Genomic DNA, 23265 nt, shown 5'->3' on the forward strand with positions numbered 1-23265 from the left:
TTAGCTAAACTCATCAAGGAAAAAAGGAAGAAGACTCAAATCAGTGGAATTAGAAATGAAAATGGAAAAGTAACAACTGACAGCACAAAAATACAAAGGACCATAAGAGACTAGTACAAGCAACTGTATGCCAATAAAATGGATGCCCTGGAAGAAATGGACAGATTGTTAGAAAGATACAATATCCAAAGACTGAACCAGGAAGAAATAGAAAATATGAACAGACCAATCACAAGCACTGAAACTGAAACTGTGATGAAAAAACTTCCAACAAAGAGAAGTCCAGGACTCAATGGCTTCACAGGTGAATTCTGTTAAATATTTAGAGAAGAGCTAACACCTATTTTTCTGAAATTGTTCAAAAAATTTGCAGAGGAAAGAAACCTCCCAATTTAATTCTATGAGGCCACCACCACACTGACACCAAAACCAGACAAAGATATCACACACAAAACAAGAAATTACAGGCCAATATCACTGACAAATATTCACGTAAAATTCCTCAACAAAATACTAGCAACCCGAATCCAACAATACATTAAAAGGACCATACACCACAATCAAGTGGGATTTATCCCAAGGATGCAAGGATTTTTCAATATCTACAAATCAATTAGTGTGATACATCACATCAATAAATTGAAAAATAAAAACCATATAATCATCTCAATAGCTGCAGAAAAAGCTTTTGATAAAATTCACCACATATTTATGATAAAAACTCTCCAGAAAGTGGGCATAGAGGAAACCTACCTTAACACAATAAAGGCCATATAAAACAAACCTACAGCTAACATCATACTCAATGGTGAAAAGCTGAAAGCACTTCCTGTAGGATCAGGAACAAGACAAGGATGTCCACTCTTGCCACTTTTATTCAACATAATTTTGGAAGTCCTAGATATGGCAATTAGAGAAGAAAAAGAAGTAAAGGAATCCAAATTGGAAAAGAAGAAGTTAAACGGTCACTGTTTACAGATGACATGCTATTGTATACAGAAAAGCCTAAAGATGCTACCAGAAAACTACTAGAACTCATCAATGAATTTGGTAAATTTGCAGGATACAAAATTCATACACAGAAATCTGGTGCATTTCTATACACTAACAATGAAAGCTCAGAAAGAGAAATTCAAGAAACAATTCCATTTACCATTGCATCAAAAAGAATAAAATACCTAGGAATAAACCTACCTAAGGAGGCAAAAGACCTGTACTCAGAAAACTATAAGACACTGATGAAAGAAATCAAAGATGACACAAACAGATGGAGAGATATACCATGTTCTTGGATTGCAAGATTCAATACTGTGAAAATGACTATAGTACCCAAAGCAATCTACAGATTCAGTGCAATACCTATCAAATTACCAATGGCATTTTTTACAGAATTAGAACAAAAAATCTTTAAATTTGTATGGAGACAAAAAAGACCCCAAATAGCCAAAACAATCTTGAGGGAAAAAAAACGGAGCTGGAGGAATAAGACTCCCTGACTTCAGACTATACTACAAAGCTACAGTGGTCAAGACAATATTGTACTGGCACAAAAACAGAAATATAGATAAATGGAACAGGATAGAAAGCTCAGAGATAAACCCACACACCTATGGTCAACTAATCTATGACAAACGTGGCAAAGATATACCATGGAGAAAAGACAGTCTCTTCAGTTAGTGGTGCTGGGATAACTGGACAGCTATATTTGAAAGAATGAAATTAGAACACTCCCTAACACCATACACAAAAATAAACTCAAAATGGATTAAAGACCTAAATGTAAGGGCAGACACTATCAAACTCTTAGAGGAAAACATAGGCAGAACACTCTATGACATAAATCACAGCAAGATATTTTTTGATCCACCTCCTCGAGAAATGGAAATAAAAACAAAAATAAACAAATGGGACCTAATGAAACTTAAAAACTTTTGTACATCAAAGGCAACTATAAGCAAAATGAAAAGACAACCCTCAGAATGGGAGAAAATATTTGCAAACGAATAAATGGACAAAGGATTAATCTCCAAAATACATAAACAGCTCATGCAGCTCAATATTAAAGAAAGAACAACCCAATCCAAAAATGGGCAGAAGACTTAAATAGACATTTCTCCAAAGAAGACATACAGATGGCCAAGAGGCACATGAAAAGCTGTTCATCATCACTATTTTAGAAATGCAAATCAAAACTACAATGAGGTATCACATCACACCAGTTAGAATAGGCATCATCAGAAAATCTAAAAACAACAAATGCTGTAGAGGGTGTGGAGAAAAGGAACCCTCTTGCACTGTGGGTAGGAATGTAAATTGATACAGCTACTATGGAGAACAGTATGGAAGTTCCTTAAAAAACTAAAAAATAGAACTACAGTATGACCCAGCAATCCCACTACTGGGCATATACCCAGAGAAAACCATAATTCAAAAAGTCATGCACTTGTTAGAATTAATTATTCCCAGACCTCAATGTAGACTTACAGAAGCAAATATCCAGAATTAGAACCTGGGAACCTGCTTTTCTTACAGTTTCCCTGTAAGAATCTTAACATCAGTTTACTGAATGCTGCTAGCCTGTCTTTGCAAGAATACAAGATACAAATATATATATATATAAACTTCTATAAGTGGCCACAAAGTAACCATTTCTATATTTCTCAATCCCGAGTTAATTTCTGCAACAACCCCCATATCACAGTCTATATCCAAAGTTGGTCTCCCCAATCAGATAAATTTAAATATGGGTTTGTAATTACTTTCTGATAATTAAATTATTATTTTTTGAGAGAAATTACATAGTAATGATATATTCAAAAGGAAGTCCATGAAAGATTAGAGATAGATACAGAAGTATTATGGGTGAAAATAGATAATGTTAGATCTGTGTTTAAAAAGTGGACAGAGACTAAATTACATAAGATTGACACAATGCTGTATGTTTTCAAACTGTATATGTTACGGTTTATTATACTACATTCCTTACTTTTATCAATGTTTGAACTTTTCTGAAATATACTTTATAAAGCACTAAGATTGTTGGTAGTAGAGGTATCTGTTCTTACACTTCTTCTTGGTTCAACAACAGACTATGCTTTCCAGCCCTACTGCAGTTTAGGGATGGCCATATAATTAAATTCCTAACAATGAAATATGAGCAAAAGTGATATTTGCTGTGTTCCTGGTCTAGGACTTTAAAGAGAAAAAGTCTCCTTCCTAGTTATTCTCTTTCACTTTTTTCCCTGGTAGAACCTGGGTGTGGTGAGCCAATCTCAACAAGGCACCCTCCATGGCAACACCCTATGATGCTGTTGGAGCCCCCAAAGGAATGACTGGGTTTTGATTGAATGATTGGAAAAGAGTCATCCTCAAGCCTTAAAAAAAAAAAAAAAAAACCTTGAATGGTTATGGGAATAAGAAATAAACTAATTTTGTGTTAAGCCATTATACTTTTGAGTCATTTTTATATCAGTTTAGTCTATCCTAATGAATATCATGAGAATTTGTTGTGTATGCTTTTCTGAAAACAAAATAAAGCTAATTTAAAGGTTAGAAATTTTTAGAGAAAACATTACATATTAATCCAAAATAATACTGATAGAGTAATTATTAGATTATTTACAAAAGTCATAATATCTCTTGAGATATAAATGTAGCTAATTGTAGGTAATGTTAATGTTCAAAGAAAGAAATTGTGTTAATGAAGATGTACTATTAAACTAATTGTGATAAAATTACATGATGAAATTACTGTATTGTTATTGTGTTGTGTAGGCTTTTGTTATAAAATTAAAGTTATAAAGTTCATGTTCATAGTACATAATCTGCTGTTTTTAGGAAAAACAAATGTTAACAAGGCATAATAATAGCTTATGTAGTAATTATTTTATATTTGTTATTCATTTACTCTAAATATTTTATTGAACACATACTGTAAGCAAATAACTGATCATTCATCAGGCAGTCTATTAGCAAAAATGAAAAAAAATTAAATATGCAAATACAGTACAAAGGATTTAGTGCCACGTAGGGCTAAATGCAAGTGACCATGAACTCAGTAGTCAGATAAATTGGGGACTTGGTGTGATAAGTTTAATTATATTCCATCCAAGAAATAAGTGCACAGAATTTTTGAACATTTCAGTGATGTGTATGTACATACATATATATGTGTACACACACACACGGCAGTAATGAAAAGCATCTTAGGATCAATTTTATCTGGATCCTCAAAACAATAGATGCTATCAATAAAATCCAAAATGAATGTAAAACCGTCACACAGAACTTCTCAGGTTTGGTTGCTTAGCAATAGAATCCCTGATGGAGTTTCATATGCAGGATATTTGTTAGGGATAACTCTTGTGGAAAAGGGAAATGAAGAAGGACTGGGAAGAAGTTATCCTGAAATGAAGGCCCTGCAAACCCTCAGTCAGTCCCATCAAGAGCTCTGTAACAACATGGCTTGTCAGAGGTGTCCTGCAGAGGCTCAAAATAGCTGCATTTTTATACCTCTGGCTGATGCAGGCTGTTTAGGGAAGTGACACGTTGGTAAAAGTGGTTCTATGAAGTTGAGACAAACCTTGAAATAGATAACAGCTGGAAAATGTATCGGTACCTGGCACAGTTTCTTCCCTTTGACAGGGATCTAGGGGTCAAATCCCCATGTTCCCTTGAACTTGGAAAATATAGTGAACTAGGGTCTTCCTCTGAACTAATATGATTTTAAAATGTGAATGCTTTATAAATGAACTGGCTACAAAGGAAGGTGAGGTGGCTGGGTTAGGACTGGTCCCATATCCCATGGTTTGTCAGAGCAAAGGATGCTTAGAACACATACCCCATGTACCAGGTAAGAGCTATGAACTGTAGGGAGTTAGCATGGGGTTCACAGAACTCTTCAAGACAGCTTGCTAAGGGGATGAGAAACCTCAATAGAAAGCACCTAGAGGTGTACCTCCAGATATCTAGGCATCAACCAAGGAGTTGAAAACAACAAGCCAGAATAAAGATGCATGTTAATTATTGAACTCAAGTTGTCTTTATGACTAGAAGTACCTAAAAATCTCTTTTATTATTTGAGAATCATCAGAAGAATATAGAATGAATCCTAGTTTTCTTCTAGAAAGACAGGAAAAAAATTCATCTTGCAGAATAAGATAAATGGAGAGTGATAGAAAAGTTTCAGGTTCTTTTCTCATTATTTTCTGTGCACCCTACTTGTTCAACAAAATAGTGTACTCACACTGAAATTCATATTTTTATGGTTGCTTACATAATTTTGCTTAAATTATGTGTAAAAAATATATTTTCTAAAATAGGAAGTAAGGTTAAATTAAAAAAAAAAAAGAGTCATGCACCCCAATGTTCATTGAAGTACTATTTACAATAGCCAGGTCATGGAAGTAACCTAAATGCCCACTGACAGACAAATGGATAAAGAAGATGTGGTACATATATACAATGGAATATTACTCAGCCATAAAAAGGAATGAAATTGGGTCATCTATAGAGATGTTGATGGACCTAGAGACTTTTATACAGAGTGAAGTAAGTCAGAAAGAGATAAACAAATATCGTATATTAACACATATATGTGGAATCTAGAAAAAAATGGTACTGATGAACCAGTTTACAAGGCAAAACAGAGACACAGATGTAGAGAACAAATGTATGGACACCAAAGGGGGAAAGCGCAGGGTGGGTGGGTGATGGTGATGGGATGAATTTGGAGATTGGGATTGACATATATACACTAATATGTATGAAATAGATAACTAATAAGAAGCTGCTGTATAAGGAAGGAAGGGAGGGAGGGAAGAAGGAAGAAAGGAAGGAAAGAAGGAAGGAAGGAAGGGAGGGAGGGAGGAAAAAAAAAGATTGCTATTATCCTAAGATCAGTTCTGTTTTCTCTTAGTCAAAGCTATTTTGGTTGCAAATAACATAAAACAATCAGAGCCACCTTAAATAATTATCAGAAAAGTGTGTATCTTGGCAAAATCCTGGGGTTTCTCAAGGAAGTAAGGTTAGCTGTGGCCCTGGAAAGACCACCTTGGAATGACCTCAGTCTGTGTATCTGTTTTGTTCTGAAGAACAGACTTACAACCCCAGAGTCTACTTTTCCTTTGTATCAGGAACCAACCCAAACTGGGTGACCTCTTTCCTTTAATGCCAATTTCTCACCAGAAAAAGTCAGGTGGCTGCTCTGATCCCTTTGGCAGCAGCCAAGTGAACAAGGGTGAGTAATTCAGTGCCCTAAAGAAGTGGGTCAGGGTTTTAAGAGAATATGGGTCAAAACAAACTTAGAGAATCCGGTGAAACATCAATTATATGATATCAGTCATCAGGAACTAGAAAGTGAATTGCATCTAAGAAAGTTGTACTTATTTTTTTCATTTCTAATTGGAAGTGGTCAAAATGAGCTACTAACAGTAAACATCAGACACTTCAGAGACTTTTTTTCTCTCCTTATTCACCTAATGTGGATCTTAAAACTAATACTGTGAAAGTCTGATACATATATAAAAAAGACATTTTCTTTCAGGGATTTAAATATATCTATAAACTATTATTTAACATAAATCATACACTCTAACATTTCATGTTCAGACAAATTTCAAAAGCAGTTTTCCTTTATGGTAAATAAAGAATTATTGTCCGATACTATGAAATTTTTAAAATGAGATAAAATTGATATTCATAAATCATCTAATCCAAACTTCCATTTCCAAGGAAGTATCAACATATATCTTTTGAGAAAAACAAAATAGTTATTTTTCCTTTTCTCAATTTTCTGTAGGGGGTTTTAAATACCCCCACAGGAACAGACTTCAGTACTTCACAAGGCTATCTCACTTCATGGCATGTAAATTCATTATATTTCTTGTCCAGATCCAAACAGAAATTGTCCACTATAGCCCTATTTCTAAAACCCAGAACACAACCACTTTCCTTCAGGGAGTAGCCTTCCTGCCTGTACAAACACACTCCCCCAAGAATTATCTTGTCAGAATCTAGCACTGATGTACTGTGTCAGTCTGGATCATTGTTAAATCTTCTTTTTGGCTATTAGTGTTGACATAATGGGCACCTGTGTGTTTACGAAGTCATAGTGGTATGGTACCTGTGCTTTAGGGATTAATCTAAAGTCACCAGTCACTTATCCCCTCGGGCAGTTTCCAAAACTATGTCACATTTCAGCGTAATTGCGATGCTGTCTCTTAATATGCCACTGATGATCAAGAGGTATCAATGAGCTATCACTGTGGATAGAGATGTTGGTCCCAGTTGTTCGTCTGCAGATGTACCTATTTTACCCAGGGTAGATTTGTCAATTTTGTACAGTGTATTGTTTCTGTACAATATATTTTTTGCCTGCAAAACTAGAAAAAGCATATAACCTACTATCTAAAATTATATGGTCTTTTTTTTAAATAAAATGTTTAATGCATCTACTTTACCCACTATTTTGTGATTCTAGAACCTACTTTGCTAGTGAGGACAGGGCAATTGTTCAAATTTTACTAGATATCACTACTGCTGAGTAGCAGCAAGTACCTTACTTCTTTATTGAAAGAATGCTATCCTTGTCATAGTCAGTAAACTTCAAGGCCTCTGGGATGGCTAGTCTCCTCCTCAGTTACAGTAAGGAAAGTGTATTCATAATGTTCTTAAAAGATTATGTTCTAAATTCTGAGGAAATGGCAAAAAAATCATATAGCTATATATAATTTTAAAGCACAGTCCAAAAACATGGCATGCTTAATCATTCTAAGGCAGCCATTGTTCCCTTTGTATTGGAACAAACATACTGAGGGTCAATATTGCAGACAGTTCACATATACTTAGACACTATGATCTTTATTTCTCTATATTTTATGTGCCTAAACAATATACTATATCTTTTAACACTTTAAACATGATAATGAGCAAAAGAAAATATTTTCAGTAAATGATACTGGATATTTAAATCTTAAAAAAAAAGAGAGAACTTTGACCCTATCTTGACCCCATATACAAAAGTTACCTCTAGATGTGTCATAAACCTATACTTAAAAGCTAAAACCATAAAGCCTCTAGAAAAAAATAGTGAGAAGACCCTTTGTGACTTTGAGGTAGGCAAAGATTTCCTAGGGAGGACACAACACTAAAGTATAAGAAAAAAACAATGAATTAGACTTCAGGAAAAAATTAACTTCTGCTCTTCAAAAGACACTTACGAAAATTAAAAGCTAAGCCACATATAGGGAGAAAATATTTGCAGTATGCATACTTCACAAAGGATGCAAGTCCAGAATATACAAATTACTCCACCAACAATAAAACGACCAACAATCCAATTAAAAGTGTGTCAACATTCTAACCAATTGTTTCAAGTAAGATAACAGATACAAATGGCCAAAAAGCATTTGAAAACATGTTCAACAACATTAATCATCAAGGAATTGCATATTACAAGGGGAAAGGGGGGGATAAATTAGGAGTTTGGGATTAACATATACACACTACTATGTATGAAATAGATAACCAATAAGGACCTATTGTATAGCACAGGGAACTATACTCAGTATCTTGTAATAACCTATAATAGGAAAAAAATCTGAATAAAAATAAAAATAACTGAATCACTTTGCTGTACATCAGAGACTAACATGACATTGTAAATCAACTATACCTCAATAAAAAATAAAATTTAAAAAGATTCAAACAAACAAACAAAAACTATAATAAGTTACCACTTGAAATACTAGAATAGCTGTTGTTAAGACTGAGAACTTCAGGTACTGGCAAGCAAGTAGAAAACCAGAGTTTTCATACAATGTTGGTGAGAAATAAAACTGTGCAACCACTTTAGGAAATTATTTTGCAATCCCATATAATATAAATAAGGTTTACATATATACACATACACACACACACACACACACACACACATTCTAAGACCCAGCAATTCTGTTTTATGTAAAGAGAATGCATGTCCACAAAAATCTTGCACATGAACATTCATAGCAGCCTATTCATAATAAGCATAATAAGCTATCCCTGAAAACAGCCCAGATGTCCATTCACAAGAGACTGGATAATCAAATTGTGAGATATTGATACAATGGAACATTACTCAGCAAGGAAAAATAAACTATTGATAAATGTAGCAACATGGATAAATTTCAAGACTATGTTGAACTTAAGAAGAAGAAAGAGTGCATACTCTTTGAGCTTCTGAGTCTTTCCTAATCCCTCATCTATCACATGCACCTACTTTTTTCTTTGAGGGTTCTTAGGACTTATCGTCACATGTGACTTTGTTGACCACTTTCACCTTCTTGATACATTTTCCCCATGAATTTGTGATTCTACAGTCAGTGTAGAAATTTACTGCCTCCATTCTGATCAGTGATCCACAGTGAGCATGAGATGGGCACCAGAATGTGCTGGGCATTTAGATCCTTTAAGCTTGTATTATGAGCATTTCTCCACACTAAGTGACATTATAGTGTGAAAAGATGTATGTGTTATCTTTCCAAGATTTGTTTTGGCACTGGAGGAAATATTAACTATGTTGGATCTGAACGAAGACATTTGCATATGCAAAACTTTATTTATTTTAAGGTTAAGCATTACTTTATGAAACATTTATTTATTTATTTTGTGTGTGTGTGTGTGTGTGTGTGTGTGTGCGTGTGTTATTTCTTACTCTGGAATGTGATAAAAATTATTTGAGAGCTACTGTTATAATAGAAAGAACACAGTAGGTGATGTCAAAACACTAGTGTTTGAATCCTAGATCTGCCATTTGGCTGCTTTGTGACTCTGGGACAATTTCTAAATCTGTTTGAGCCTTTGCTTCCTCATCTATGATACAGGTTCTTGTCAACTATACCACGGATCAATCATCAATCATCTCATGAATCCTCTGCAAGTTTACCTGCCGTATTTATCCAACAGCAGAAATCAATGAAGATTCTTTTCTTTACTCCACTTTGTTTTTTTAAAAAAAATTGAGGCAAATCTTATGAATAGTGAAATGCAGTTTTTAGGTTTACAATTTGATGAGTTGTGATAACTGTATAAGCTGTATATGCAGGGCTCTTGACAAGAATAGAGAACATTTCCGTCAGCCCAGAGACTCTCCTTATACAGCTTTACCATGACTCTGCATTCCTTTGGCAACCACTATTCTGATTTCTATCATCATAAATCACTTCTTTCTTCAACTTTATATAAATGTTCTTTTAGATTGTGCAGTTTTTACAGTGGACAAGTCCAAACTTCTTAACATAGTTTACAAGACATGTGTGATAAGCCTTTACCATTCTCTTTAGACCCACTTTTCTACATGCTTTCTCTTTTACTGTATTTTCCAAGCATATTTAATCTGTTGGGTTCCTGGACCCAATTCCAACGACCCCTTTCTTGTGCTTCAGATGACAGTTGCAAGTCCAGACTGTTACCTGTACTTCTAACCTACTGGTTGTAAACCAGAGGTTCCCAGCCCCCCCCCCCTTGGGGACAATTAATTTGCTAGAGAAGCTCACAGAACTCAGAGAAGCATCTTACTTACTAGAACATCTGTTTATTACAGAGTGATACACTCAGGAGCAGCCGGGTGGAAGAGGTGCACAGAGCAGGTCTGGAAAAGAGTGCAGAGCTACCAAGCCTTTTCAGAGCTCAGCATTCTCCTCAGATCTCCACGTGCTACCAATCTGGAAGAAATCTGAATACAGTCCTTCTATGTTATTATAAAGGTTTCATTACATAGGCATGGTTGATTAAATCACTTGCAACTGGCAACTGATTCAAGCTCTAGCCCCTCTCCCCAAAGGTCTGGGGGGTGGGACGGAGAGGTAGGACTGAAAGTTCCTACCCTCTAATTACCAGTTGGGTTCCCTGGCAACCAGGCCCCAACTTTAAGTTACCTAGGGGCTTTTCAAAAAGTCACCTTATTTACATTACAAAAGACACCTTTACATCTCTCTTAGGAAATTCCAAGAGTTTTAGGAGCTCTGGCCAGAAACAGGTAAGATGATCAAATATATATATACATCTATATATATATATATACATATATATGTATATATATATATATATATATATATATATATATATATATCTTATTGTAAATCATAATATCACACTTAACTTCTATTAAAAAAATGTTCTCTTTCTTTTCAGGCTTTGGAGATGTTCGCTGTATCCATGTATCATTCTCCCAGATTATAACCCCTTCTTCAATGAATCTCCACCATACCCTACTTCTGTGTTAGATCTCAACTAACATGGCGCTTCCCACTGAGGCAGCCCATGATCTCTGTGGGCTTCTAAAGCATCATCTATTTGCCTTGTCATTGCATTTCTCAGATCCTCTGGAGACTGCGTATTTAATTGCCTGTGACTCTGCCCTCTCCTCCACCTAAAAGTAGGTCTCAGGTAGTAATACAGATAATAGCAACCAATTGGACCAAGTCTGTACTGTTTCTCATTTATCACCTGTTTCGTATATGCTTCACACACACACACACACACACACACACACACACACACACACACACACAGTCGGCTCGTTTTACTCAAAGAGAAACCATTTGGCTTATTGTACTTCATTCCAAATACTTATCACCTCATCTAATTCCATTAAATGGCTTTTAATTATCATAACGCTTTCTTCTACCAGATTTTCTTTATATGGATATGATATAATTTCCAATCTTTCACTAATTTCAGAATACTAGCTTACTACAGAGCCATCTATCCTCATGAAGTCCATTCGAAAACAATTGCATATAACAAATTGCCATCTTCCTCAGCACATCAAATGACTTTCATTTTCACACAATTCCTTAAAGGCCCCCTCTTGCACCAGATCTTAGATGGATTAAAGGCAGCTTCTAGTTTTTGGCTTCTAAGAAGAAAAACAGACTATATGGAGATATGGATGATACTTATTTAACACTCACATTTACATGTCTAAATATACAGTAAGAACTGTATTCTGTTATGTATTCATGTTACTGTTTTCATTTTATAGTCTTCTTTTATACAGTGAGTGTATTTCTACATGTAAATCAAATTTCTAAAAATCAAATTCCTTAAATTTCCTAAAGGAAATTATTTTAAAGGAAACAAATTCTCTAGTAACAGATATTTAACTCTCCTAAAAGTTTTTCAAAGCAAGATCTTGGTATTTCCTTAAACAAGTCATATTCTGCAATACTGTTTAGTGTTTCAATGTTTAATGGTTGCTTTTTGAGACTTTCACATTATAGTTGGACATTTACTTAACCTCTGATTTAATACTTAAAAAATCCAAATGGATTAGTCTATCCTCTAATCTGACTCTTTATCTTTCCCATAATATAAGGACAATATTACCTGCCTTTATGGATATAATGTAAGGACGTGACCCACAGTATATGTTCAAGAAAAGTAGCTATTACTCCAGTCATCCTTTTCTTCGAAAAATGAACAGATTTCTTCTCCTTCAGCCTCTACTGAGTTTCCGTCACTGAGGCTCTGTCTCCTGAGTTGCATCAGGGTCTATCATTTTCTGACATACAATGAACCTGCTAAAAATAGCTATACTCGAGAGAAAACATGTTCATTCTGCTTTTCTATTAGAAGGTAAAATCTAATCTTCAATATTTTGAAGGAAATGGGCATCAATTGTGCCATTCCTGATAAAAGTGTAATAATACAGACCAATCTGTTTCAAAGTTATTAAATCCTAAAGCCTCATTACCTTTAGATAACATTTGAATCAGGCTATGTTCGTGAAACGGGTTCTCAGTTTCTGACCACATGTGAACTCTGCTCAACTCCCAAATTTTAAACAAAACTGACACTCCCTCAAGACACAAGAGAGGACCTATGGTTGTTCTTCCTTCCTAGAAGGATTTGGCAAATGTAAGCAGTTCTTTAAAACAAACAAACAAACAAACAACAACAACAACAAAAAAAAACCATGGAAAGAAAGTCTCAGCAAATCACACAAAGTTCTCCAATCCCTCTTTTGGATCCAAAAAAAGAAAAAAAGTGTTATCCTGCTTTTTACCATCTCACAACTAAACTCCCTCAGAAACAACAGTCAATGTAAGACACTGAAAATGTAGGCTCTCTCAATAATCCTTAACCCATTCTGTACTAAGGTAAATTTCCCCATTTATAAATGTATTTGCCTTTTATATACTATACTTATTTAAAGACGCTGTGGAAGAATTCATCCAGTACTTGCATTCAGGAACATATTTCAGAAGTGAATGATGACCACCACGCTGATCTCCTCAAAGTACTTAGCATGCTAATATCTGACCTTCCTGCAAAGCCTGCCTGAAGTAGTGTCTCTCCCACGGGAGACAGGATGCTGTAACCAGTACACCTGTCTCTGGGTAAGAAAGCCTGGGTTTCAGCTTTATAATTTATTTGCTGTGTGATCTGAGATAAATTAACTTCTCTAATTCTTAATTTTTCTCATTTGTAAGATAGGGTAATGTTAGTAACTATCTCATAGGATTGGCGAGTGGATGCATTGTGGTAGGCGTGTCAGCATCCAGTACACTGCGTGACAAAGAGTATCTCCTCACCAATGCTGACAGAGTGACCAAAGAATGAAGATCTACAATCACCTCCTCGGAATCTCTGTGACACCAGCAGTCTGTAAACCCCAGCAGCTCTTACCATGCACTGTTATTTATATCTTATGTATACTGTTAAAAACTAATAAATTAAACATCTGATACCTCTTCATATACCAATAACACATACTGAGGACCGGTGTTACCAACTCACATTCAAGGGCACGTGCAATCACATAGTCAACGATCACTGAGTCTTTGCCCCACAGGACTCATCCCCCAAACTGTAGCTAAACTATAAGTTCATCTATAGTGAAGGACCGAAAACTTTGTTATTCAGGTGTTCTTGAATGTTAATTATCTCTCTCTACCGCAAACATTTTCTTGGAAGTAGTGTTCTGAGGGTAAGGTAAGCAATGTAGGATACGCTACAAATGATTTGCTTCCCAAAAGAGTTAAAAATAATTGTGCAGGGCTTCCCTGGTGGCGCAGTGGTTAAGAGTACGCCTGCCGATGCAGGGGACACGGGTTTGTGCCCCGGCCCAGGAAGATCCCACATGCCGCGGAGCGGCTGGGCCCGTGAGCCATGGCCGCTGAGCCTGCGCGTCCGCAGCCTGTGCTCTGCAACAGGGAGGCCACAACAGTGAGAGGCCCGCGTACCGCAAAAAAAAAAAAAAAAAAAAAAAAAAAATCGTGCAACAAGATACTTGGCTGTGACCTCCCAACTTTTTGACAAATAAAACATGCGATTATTTCAGAACTCTCCTCTGGAGAAAATGAAGAAGTCATATAACATAAGTATCTGCTAACATTCCTTTGGGAGATCAGCTATTAACCAGTACTCTATTATTTTTAAAATATATATATTTCTATATCATACTTATTTTATTGAAATTCACCATTTCTGTAAGAAAAGGATCATATTACAATCTATTTATATATTAAGTCTTACACTGTTTATAGCTTTAAAGAAACCAACTGGTGTCAGGATATAATTCCGATTAAGCTACATTTCTTATAATCTGTATTCAGACAAGAAAAGGGATCAAATCAAGTGTTCAAACAAATAAGGACATAGGAAAGGCTGGTGACACTAGAGAGTCATCTCCAAGGGTTTCTAAAAATCATCTCCAAAACTTCCCTCCTTCTACAGCTGCCATGGGAACACAGAGCTCCAATCTAGATTGTATACTTAATAGAAACCAAAAATTTTGATCAGATATTGTGTCCATTATCCAGATGGGTTTATCCTGGTCATGCTCATTCTTACATAATTAGTTAATGAAATATTAATGTACAAGACTGAACCTGGCTTCAAAAGAAAATCTTATAAAGAAATAAATTAAAACACAAATGGAGACTGGATATTATATATAAAATAAACACAGAAGATTTTGCAGAAGGGGCAGGAAGAAGCCAGGCTGGCTGGGTACCATGTGACTCAGGCAGTGGTTTTGCTAGTTTTTCTTGTGTTTCATATATGCCAAAGTGGCAGCTGGAAAGGTTGGAAACCCAGGAATATCAACAGAAGGAGACCAAAAAAAAAAAAAAAAAAAAAAACAGGTTCAAGCAAAGCCTGCTCTCTCCGGCCACAGGACTAGAAAGAGGGCAACCTTGCAAGACAGAAAACTTTTAGACAACAAACATCCTTCCCCAGCCAAACAACACAGAAAACAAAACAAAACCCCAAAACCAGTGTCTCACGCTCACCCCCATCAAGAAAAATTAAATAGAGAGCCTGGGCGTCCAGCCTCCCTCCACTGTTAAGGGGCACCCCTTCCCTCTGGGGGGAAGCAGGGGGACTGAATAGGCAACAGCGCTTCCGTACCACTGGCAGTGGGGACAGAGGCCACGTGGAGACCCGGATGTCCACCCTCAGGAGCAGGACCAATGCATCCTTCCCCCTCCAAGCCAGGGGGTGTCAGAGAATCTTTCACTCCTGCTGGAACTCCTCCCCACCCCTCTCAGTGTCACTAAAGACCACACGGGAACAGCAACAAGGGGCCCCTCCCTCCCTCCCCTAGGCGCCTGGGGGAGCCTGGACTCTCCCTGCCCCCAGAAGCATCCAGGCAGGCAGCATCCCCTCCCTCTGCTGGCCTGCTGTCAGAGGTGGCCACCCTATGACAATAGCATTTAAAGGTGTGACATGGTCATACTCTGATCTTGAATGAACCACTCTGACAGGGTGTGTGTGTTGGGGTGGGGAGGAGAGAGAGGGAGGATGGTGAGCACTGGTAAGAGAGACAGAAGAGAAAACCCAACAGTGTGTAGTGCTTGTAAACCAAGGGAGAAGCCAAGAAATTGGGAGAAGAACAATAGTGTAAAGTGCAGCCAAGCGCCCTGATGAGAGGTCAGACACATTTTACTGGATTTGGCAATTAGATGATTCCCACTGGAGCCTCTGGTTTCAAGACAATGATGAGGACTGCAGCGAGATGGAGGACCTGTGGAAGGTAAACTGAGAAAGTGAGCAGCTGTATGGACTCATGGCATCAGAAACTTGAAGGAAACAAAGGAGAAAAATTGTCAGGAGAGGTTATTTTTATTACTTTCAGCAAGGGAAACAAGTATTCTATTTTTTTAAGTGATTCCGATTGAATCATGTTTATAGGCTGCTCAAAGGAAAGCTGGGGAGGAAGACGTTGGAACTACTGAAGAAAGGATACAGTAATAGGCCAGACCTGGAGGGGATGATGGGTGCTGGGATTAAGGATGCTGTGAACAAGTCAGCCTTGAACAAAAAAATTAATTTCACCTTCTGGGAATGAAAGGAGTATGGAATTTTTTAAGTGGTAGGGGGCTGAAGAACTTCGGAAGACAGAGATCCACTTGATGAAAAGGAGGATGCAGCCAGCTGCCCAGAGTGTCGGACATGTGGCCTGATGAGGAGGCCAAGCAGGTGCGGAATGAGCCTCGAGAGACCCAGGTCCTGAGCTAACCAGGATAAAGTCAGACACGGGCAAGCAACCACTGACGGAGGGAACACGATATTTTAAAATCTCTCGTTGGAATCATCTTTTATAAGATAATTTATTTCATAATTTGGTGTATGAGTTCAAATTTCACTCAGCAGTGATTCAGAGAGTTAAGTCAGTGCTCATTTTATTACAAAATCAAGCTTCAAGTTGAGGTCAAGCCCACAATGCCATTAAAATATTAAGGAAAACCTTAAAAGCATCATCTTATATTTGTAGAATTTCTGCTCATTTTTTTTTAGTTGTACAAATATTCCTATTTTAAAATATAGCTTACATAGTCACAAACAGCATTTTTTAACTTTAAAAGAACCCTGGCTGGTGGATATTCATTTTGCTGTTTTACAGGTGAAGAAACTGAGAATCAGAAAGGAAATAAATGAAATATCCTTTATTTCACAGTTGGCAGGGGTGTCAACACTCCATCCCAAGTGTTTTGTTTGCTAAAGCAGAATCTCTCCACTATATGATAAATGTGTTTTAACTGCAGATCAAAGATACCTTTAACTTAGCTTTCTTTGCCAATTTTTATTTTTATTTAAGAAACATAAATAAGATGATCCCAAATTTATTGGGAGAGAAAAGAGATTACATCAATCAAAGGAAAAGTTACATGAATACTATTTTTTATCAGAAGTTGGTTTTAGAAATTATACAAATACCTTTCCTTAACTTAAGAACTCACCATGTTTTATGGAAAATATTTCAAGGAACACATCTGAGTTTAAAAATGATCCTTACTGAAAATCTAAATGTAGTTAAATCACTACAAGTCAGCATTTGTGATAAATTATTAATCGATGTTCCTCTCATTCATCCACACCTGCAAACAGGCCAATCCTAGATGGAATGGCAAGCTTTTCACCAATATTTTAAAAAAGCACCCATAGGGCTTCTCTGGTGGTGCAGTGGTTGAGAGTCCGCCTGCAGATGCAGGGGACACGAGTTCGTGCCCAGGTCCAGGAGGATACCACGTGCCGCGGAGCGGTTGGGCCCGTGAGCCATGGCCGCTGAGCCTGCGCGTCCGGAGCCTGTGCTCCGCAACAGGAGAGGCCACAACAGTGAGAGGCCCCCCGTACCGCAAAAAAAAAAAAAAAAAAAAAAAAGCACCCAGAGTTTTTTAAAAATCACTTGAACTGTTTGGATATTTGGCAATATTTGACTTCATCATATGATGAGTCAACCAAAACAATGATGAATCTACCAATATTTGAGAAGAATTCAGGTTAGGAAATCTTGCCAGCCAGAGAGCCCAAAACACTCTCAACTAGACAAGAATTTATTAATCCTCCTAAAGGTATGGAATCGCCATAATTGAATCTATAAATTTGAACAGATCTATGTCTGTCAGCAGACAAGCATGCTTTACTGCAAACAAGAATATTTCCATGCATATACATTTTTAGCTCCCAAGCCTTGAGAATAGTTCAGTAAACATAAATCTGTCCCCAGTGCCCAAAATAGTGTTTATGCTTCAAATTGCATTATAATGCAATAAATGTATTATTAATCATTAAACTAAGAAGGAATGAAAAAAAGTTTCCAAAATATTCAGCCACTGATTTTGGTATTCTGAATACACAAACACCACTCCTTTGCATCAGCAGTAGTCCCAGACTTCACTAGAATTACAAAGAAATCTAGTCCAACTCCTCAATTTGAGAGACTGGCCCACGGAAGGGAAATTTACCAAGATTCAGTTTAGGCAAAAGTGGAATTAAATCCAGGTATCTGGATTCACAGTTTAGTGCACTTCCCAGCAGTATCACAGATATAAATAACCTCGTCTAATTTCATCTGGCAAGCAAATTCAGAGGCTGAGTGGAACTTCAAGAATCATGCTGAATTTGCTGTTTTATCATACTCCAAAGCACCTTCCATACAAATAGGTAATTAAACAATATTATCAACACAGAAGAAAATTCGTTTAACTGCTCAAACATATTATACTCTTCAAACCATATTATTCAAAATTTTTCTAAGTAACAACACAATACATAAAATGTTTGGGCTCTTCCTTTAACTTTCTCAGAATCATTCCTACTGAAAGTACACAGCAGGAACAAGTGAAATAACACACTACAACAAAAATAACAAAATAACCAACAAATTAACACTTTTAACCCTATGGCCTTCAATTCTAAGTGAAGTAGTCACAATTGAGCACTGATTTGCATCTACTACCAATCAAAAAAGCACAATAAATCACTGTGAAAGCTCATTGGTTTACATCACTGCCCTTGTATGTATTAGATTCCAGAAAATCATTCCGAAGAACTGAATCATCTGGATCATTTTTATTACTCACTCAGTCTTGAGACGGTCTGCACAGTGCTGGCTGAAATGTACTTCACTGAGCACCTTCTTTCCAAATGAACATCTGTGTCAGGTTTATTTATAGCCGCTGCCTTCAATCAGTACATTTCCAGGGGTGAGAAATAAAATTATCTCAACACTCTCCTACAGAGATCCGAAACAAGACTTAAGAATCTAGGCAGATGGCCTTTGAAAAGATAATGAAAGATCTATAATGTAAAGTGTGTGTTGAGGTTTATTAGAGATTCAAAAGGACACTCTTCAATAAGCACACATAAAGAGCCTCAGATACAATTAGAGAATTTAAGTCTTGTGTCTCTTTTGGCCTATCTCTTTATATACTCAAGGTTATTATCATCACCTCCTCCAACCTCTTTTCCTCATTATGTTTCCTCTGAAATATGGACACCTCTCTCTGTTTCTTACTTAGATGTTTTTCTCAATATTTAGGAGCGTTTTCCTCCTAATTCTTTACAAAAGCAGAACATGCTTCCCCCTACTGGGAAAAAATTAAATTACAAAGTACATAGGAACATGTTCCTAAGTATCAAGGAACAAGTTCCTGAGAAAAATAAAATGTTAAGGAACCAGGTGCACAGCCTTCTCTGACTGTTTTACCAGCTGCAGAAATACTTGCACTCTCTATTTAGGGCTCCTCACACGCATTGCTGTAGCTTGGCAGTTTTCAGGACACTAACTCTCATTAATGACTGATGAATTAATCAAGTCTGCTGTCCCCAAAAGAAGTCCAATTAGCAGGTCTGAGAAAATGATCAATTTGTAACTTTTTTCCATTTTAAAGCGTTATCAGATAAATGAAGACACTTCTGAAAAATATATTGAAGTAAATGATTTAAGAAGACTTTTCACTGCATTTTTAATCATTTTGAACAATCTTAATCATTTACCCATTAATTTACAATATTCCTATTATTTTTATGTAGTTATCTTTATTTTTTAAGAGAGTAGAGGGAGAGTTTAATTTTTTTAATTGACTTTCATTTTCAACTTTAGGTTCTACTTATTTTTTTTTTCATTCAGTAACCAAGAAAGTAGTAAGTATGATTGCATTTTCTGTCCTAAATCCTCCATAAAACCAACTTGTTCCTTGAAAAATAGTTTAGTTGTTTCACACATTCAATATTTCCATTATAAAGCTTTTCTTAATTACTTAGTATACAAAAGAGAAAAACACTTGACACTTTATTGTTTTAAATAATAATCCATCAATAAAACATTTAAATAAACCTAATGACTATTTGACTCATACATGGAGGATTAGAATTTTTCCTTCTATGTACAACTAAATCTCGAAAAAGAAAACATTTCCTTTAATGCTTAAGGGCTGAGGAAGAGAAAGTTGTTACTTTTAGTTTTACTATAGGTAAGTTCATAAGAACCTAAGCTACAAAACTGCATTGTAGTCAATTGATGATGAAGCAGTTTATTATTAATGAGGCATTCATCAAGAAAAAAAAATCTGGAGTTGTTTTTAAAAAGACAGGTGTAGACTGCTACAGATATCTTGAGTACCTTTAGCAGTTAGACGGCATTATTTCAAGATAAATGAAGTAATTTGGTTAATACTTCTGTCATACAAAACTTAATGTTCGTGTGTGTGTGTGTGTGTGTGTGTGTGCGTGTGTGTGTGTTTAAACGACCTTTCAAAAGAACGCAAAAGACGACATTTCTGTTCCTCTGGGAATGAAATCTCTTTTAACATTACAGGTACACAAAAGAAAATGCACACTTGGTAAAACAGTTGATCAATTGTGGAGCGTTCCCAGGGATCAGCATCTCCCAGAGCCCGCAATCATCACACTTCAAATAAACTGATAAGCACTTTAGCCTCTTCCACGTTCACAAACATCGAAGAACACGCAGAATTTAATCTAGGTTAATTCTAAGACTTTCCATAGGAAAGACTGTAATTAGACTAAAGAACATCAAACTCGCTTCCCAAGCAGAAGAAAGAAAGAAAGAAAGAAAGAAAGAAAGAAAGAAAGAAAGAAAGAAAAATGCTGATTTGTAGCTAAGAAGCTCTTAAAACACTACACTGATCACCATTCACTTGAAATTGATTTCCCTTCCCTCTGCGGAGTGAAAATATCCCCGTGGACCGCGTAGCTCTTCATGTCTCTCCACCAAAGATCCTAACAGGGCACGTCTCCACCGCCACAGAGCTCGCAGCTCTGGGCTCCCCAAATTCAGCTGCGGAGGGAGGGAGGGAGCGAGTATCCGCCGCCCGAGGACCTGCTCTGTCCGCAGCTCTGGGTCGAGCACCTTAGGGGACAGTCTCCGCGAAGGAGATGGGCGTCCTCCACCAACTCCGCTCCCCGAACCCCGCCGCGGTGACAAGGGCCAGCTGTCTGTGTCCACCTGGTGAGCAAGTCCTACCTTCGGCTAGCAGGCGCGAGGCGTGCACAAAAGATGGATCCAGGCTATCTTTTTCTGCCATCAGCTCAGGCAAGTATTTCTCCTCTTTCATAGCGCGGACTTCGGACCGACCCCGGCCAGGCGCAGGGCTCCGCGCGCTCGGACCTAGGTCGCCGGCAGCCCTGCTCGCCCTCCTCCCGCCTCCCGCCTGCCGCCTCCCGCCTGCCGCCTCCCGCCTCCCGCCTCCCTCCTGCCTCCGCCGCGGCTCGGGGTCTGGCGCCCTCTCCAGTCCCGCGCCGCGCCCGCCCCCGCCGTCGGGCTCCGCGGCCCCGAGCCTCCCGACCCGTCCTGCCTCAGTCCCTCGCTCGCGCCCAGCCCAGCTCGTACCAGCAGCCTGAACTGGAGAGACAGGCACAGGGCGCGTCCCGCCTCCGCCCGACGCTGATTGGCGAGGGTGCCGCGAGAGGCGGGGCCCCGCGAGGCCGCGGGCCCTCACTGGACCTCGCCGCAAGTCGGGTCGCCTGAGTGGCAGGAGGCAGCAGGAGAGGGGAGGGCAGCGCGGAAGGTTCAAGCGCTTTCTTCCCGCAGCCAGAGCGCTCCCTGGTTATTAGGCATGCCCAGTTGTGTGGGGCCCTCCTTGTCTTCTGCTGTGGTGCCGAGAGAGAGCGGGAAAAACACCTGTTGCACAGAGAAGCTGGGGTCCAAGATGGGAGGACAGATGGGGATGAGGAGGGCGCGGGGAGGGGATGGGAGAGCACTCGGGAAAGCCTCGGGAAGGTAGATGGGAGTTTACCTGCGTCGCTAAGGCACAGGTGTCTCCTCTCCGTCCTGCAGCTCAGACGCACTCCAGTGTGCAGGAATCAGCTGTGCACCCTGCCTAGAAATATAATGAAGACTGCATGCGATCGGCGGCTGGTATTTCCAATGAGCCTGACCTACATCGCAGGGACGCAGTAGAATGTTCATTGATAAACAAATAAAGCGGCTCCCGGGCTATATTGTTGCACAGCAACACGCCTCCCCTGTACAATCATTGGGGTATTGACATAGTTCTGGTTGTCCTCCATCCATGCCTCCTCCCCCAATCCCTATCTATGGCAGGGATTCTGGGAGGGGGCTGAATTTTAAAACTAAAAAGCAACATAATCAATAAGTTTGTGAAGGAATTAGGAAAACATGTGGAAGAAGGAAGAGACTAGGAAACAGGTAACTACGGCTGCTCCAATTTCCTCTTTTCTCCTTTATTTAGTATTTTTTAAACATCTCTATTGGAGTATAATTGCTTTACAATGGTGTGTTAGTTTCTGCTTTATAACAAAGTGAATCAGTTATACATATACATATGTTCCCATATCTCTTCGCTCTTGCGTCTCCCTCCCTCCCATCCTCCCTATCCCACCCCTTTAGGTGGTCACAAACCACCTAGCTGATCTCCCTGTGCTATGCGGTTGCTTCCCACTAGCTATCTATCTTACTTTTGGTATTGTATATGTGTCCATTCCACTCTCTCACTTTGTCACAGCTTACCCTTCCCCCTCCCCATATCCTCAAGTCCATGCTCTAGTATAGTAGGTCTGTGTCTTTATTCCTGTCTTACCCCTAGGTTCTTCATGACCTTTTTTTTTTCCCTTAGATTCCATATATATGTGTTAGCGTACGGTATTTGTTTTTCTCTTTCTGACTTACTTCACTCTGTATGACAGACTCTAGGTCCATCCACCTCACTACAAATAACTCAATTTCGTTTCTTTTTATGGCTGAGTAATATTCCATTGTATATATGTGCCACATCTTCTTTATCCATTCAACTATTGATGGACACTTAGGTTGTTTCCATGTCCTGGCTATTGTAAATACAGCTGCAATGAACATTTTGGTACATGACTCTTTTTGAATTATGGTTTTCTCAGGGTATATGCCCAGTAGTGGGATTGCTGGGTCATATGCTGGTTCTATTTTTAGTTTTTTAAGGAACCTCCATACTGTTCTCCATAGTGGCTCTACCAATTTACATTCCTACCAACAGTGCA

The 23265-nt window shown here is 38.1% G+C and overlaps 1 protein-coding gene across 1 annotated transcript in view; it reads right to left on the bottom strand.

The window, feature by feature from the left end:
• Positions 1-21396, bottom strand: part of KHDRBS2 (KH RNA binding domain containing, signal transduction associated 2) — a gene marked incomplete at its 3' end in the record, with an annotated part of 651690 nt that extends 630294 nt beyond the window's left edge. The window contains exon 1 of the mRNA XM_082639746.1: positions 21257-21396. Coding sequence (XP_082495872.1) covers positions 21257-21347 — 91 coding nt within the window. The 5' untranslated portion in view covers positions 21348-21396. The remainder of the gene's footprint in view (positions 1-21256) is intronic.
• Positions 21397-23265: the final 1869 nt, after the last annotated feature.

This window comes from Mesoplodon mirus, assembly GCF_964341445.2.
Source record: "Mesoplodon mirus genome assembly, chromosome: 12".
Taxonomy (NCBI): Eukaryota; Metazoa; Chordata; class Mammalia; order Artiodactyla; family Ziphiidae; genus Mesoplodon; species Mesoplodon mirus.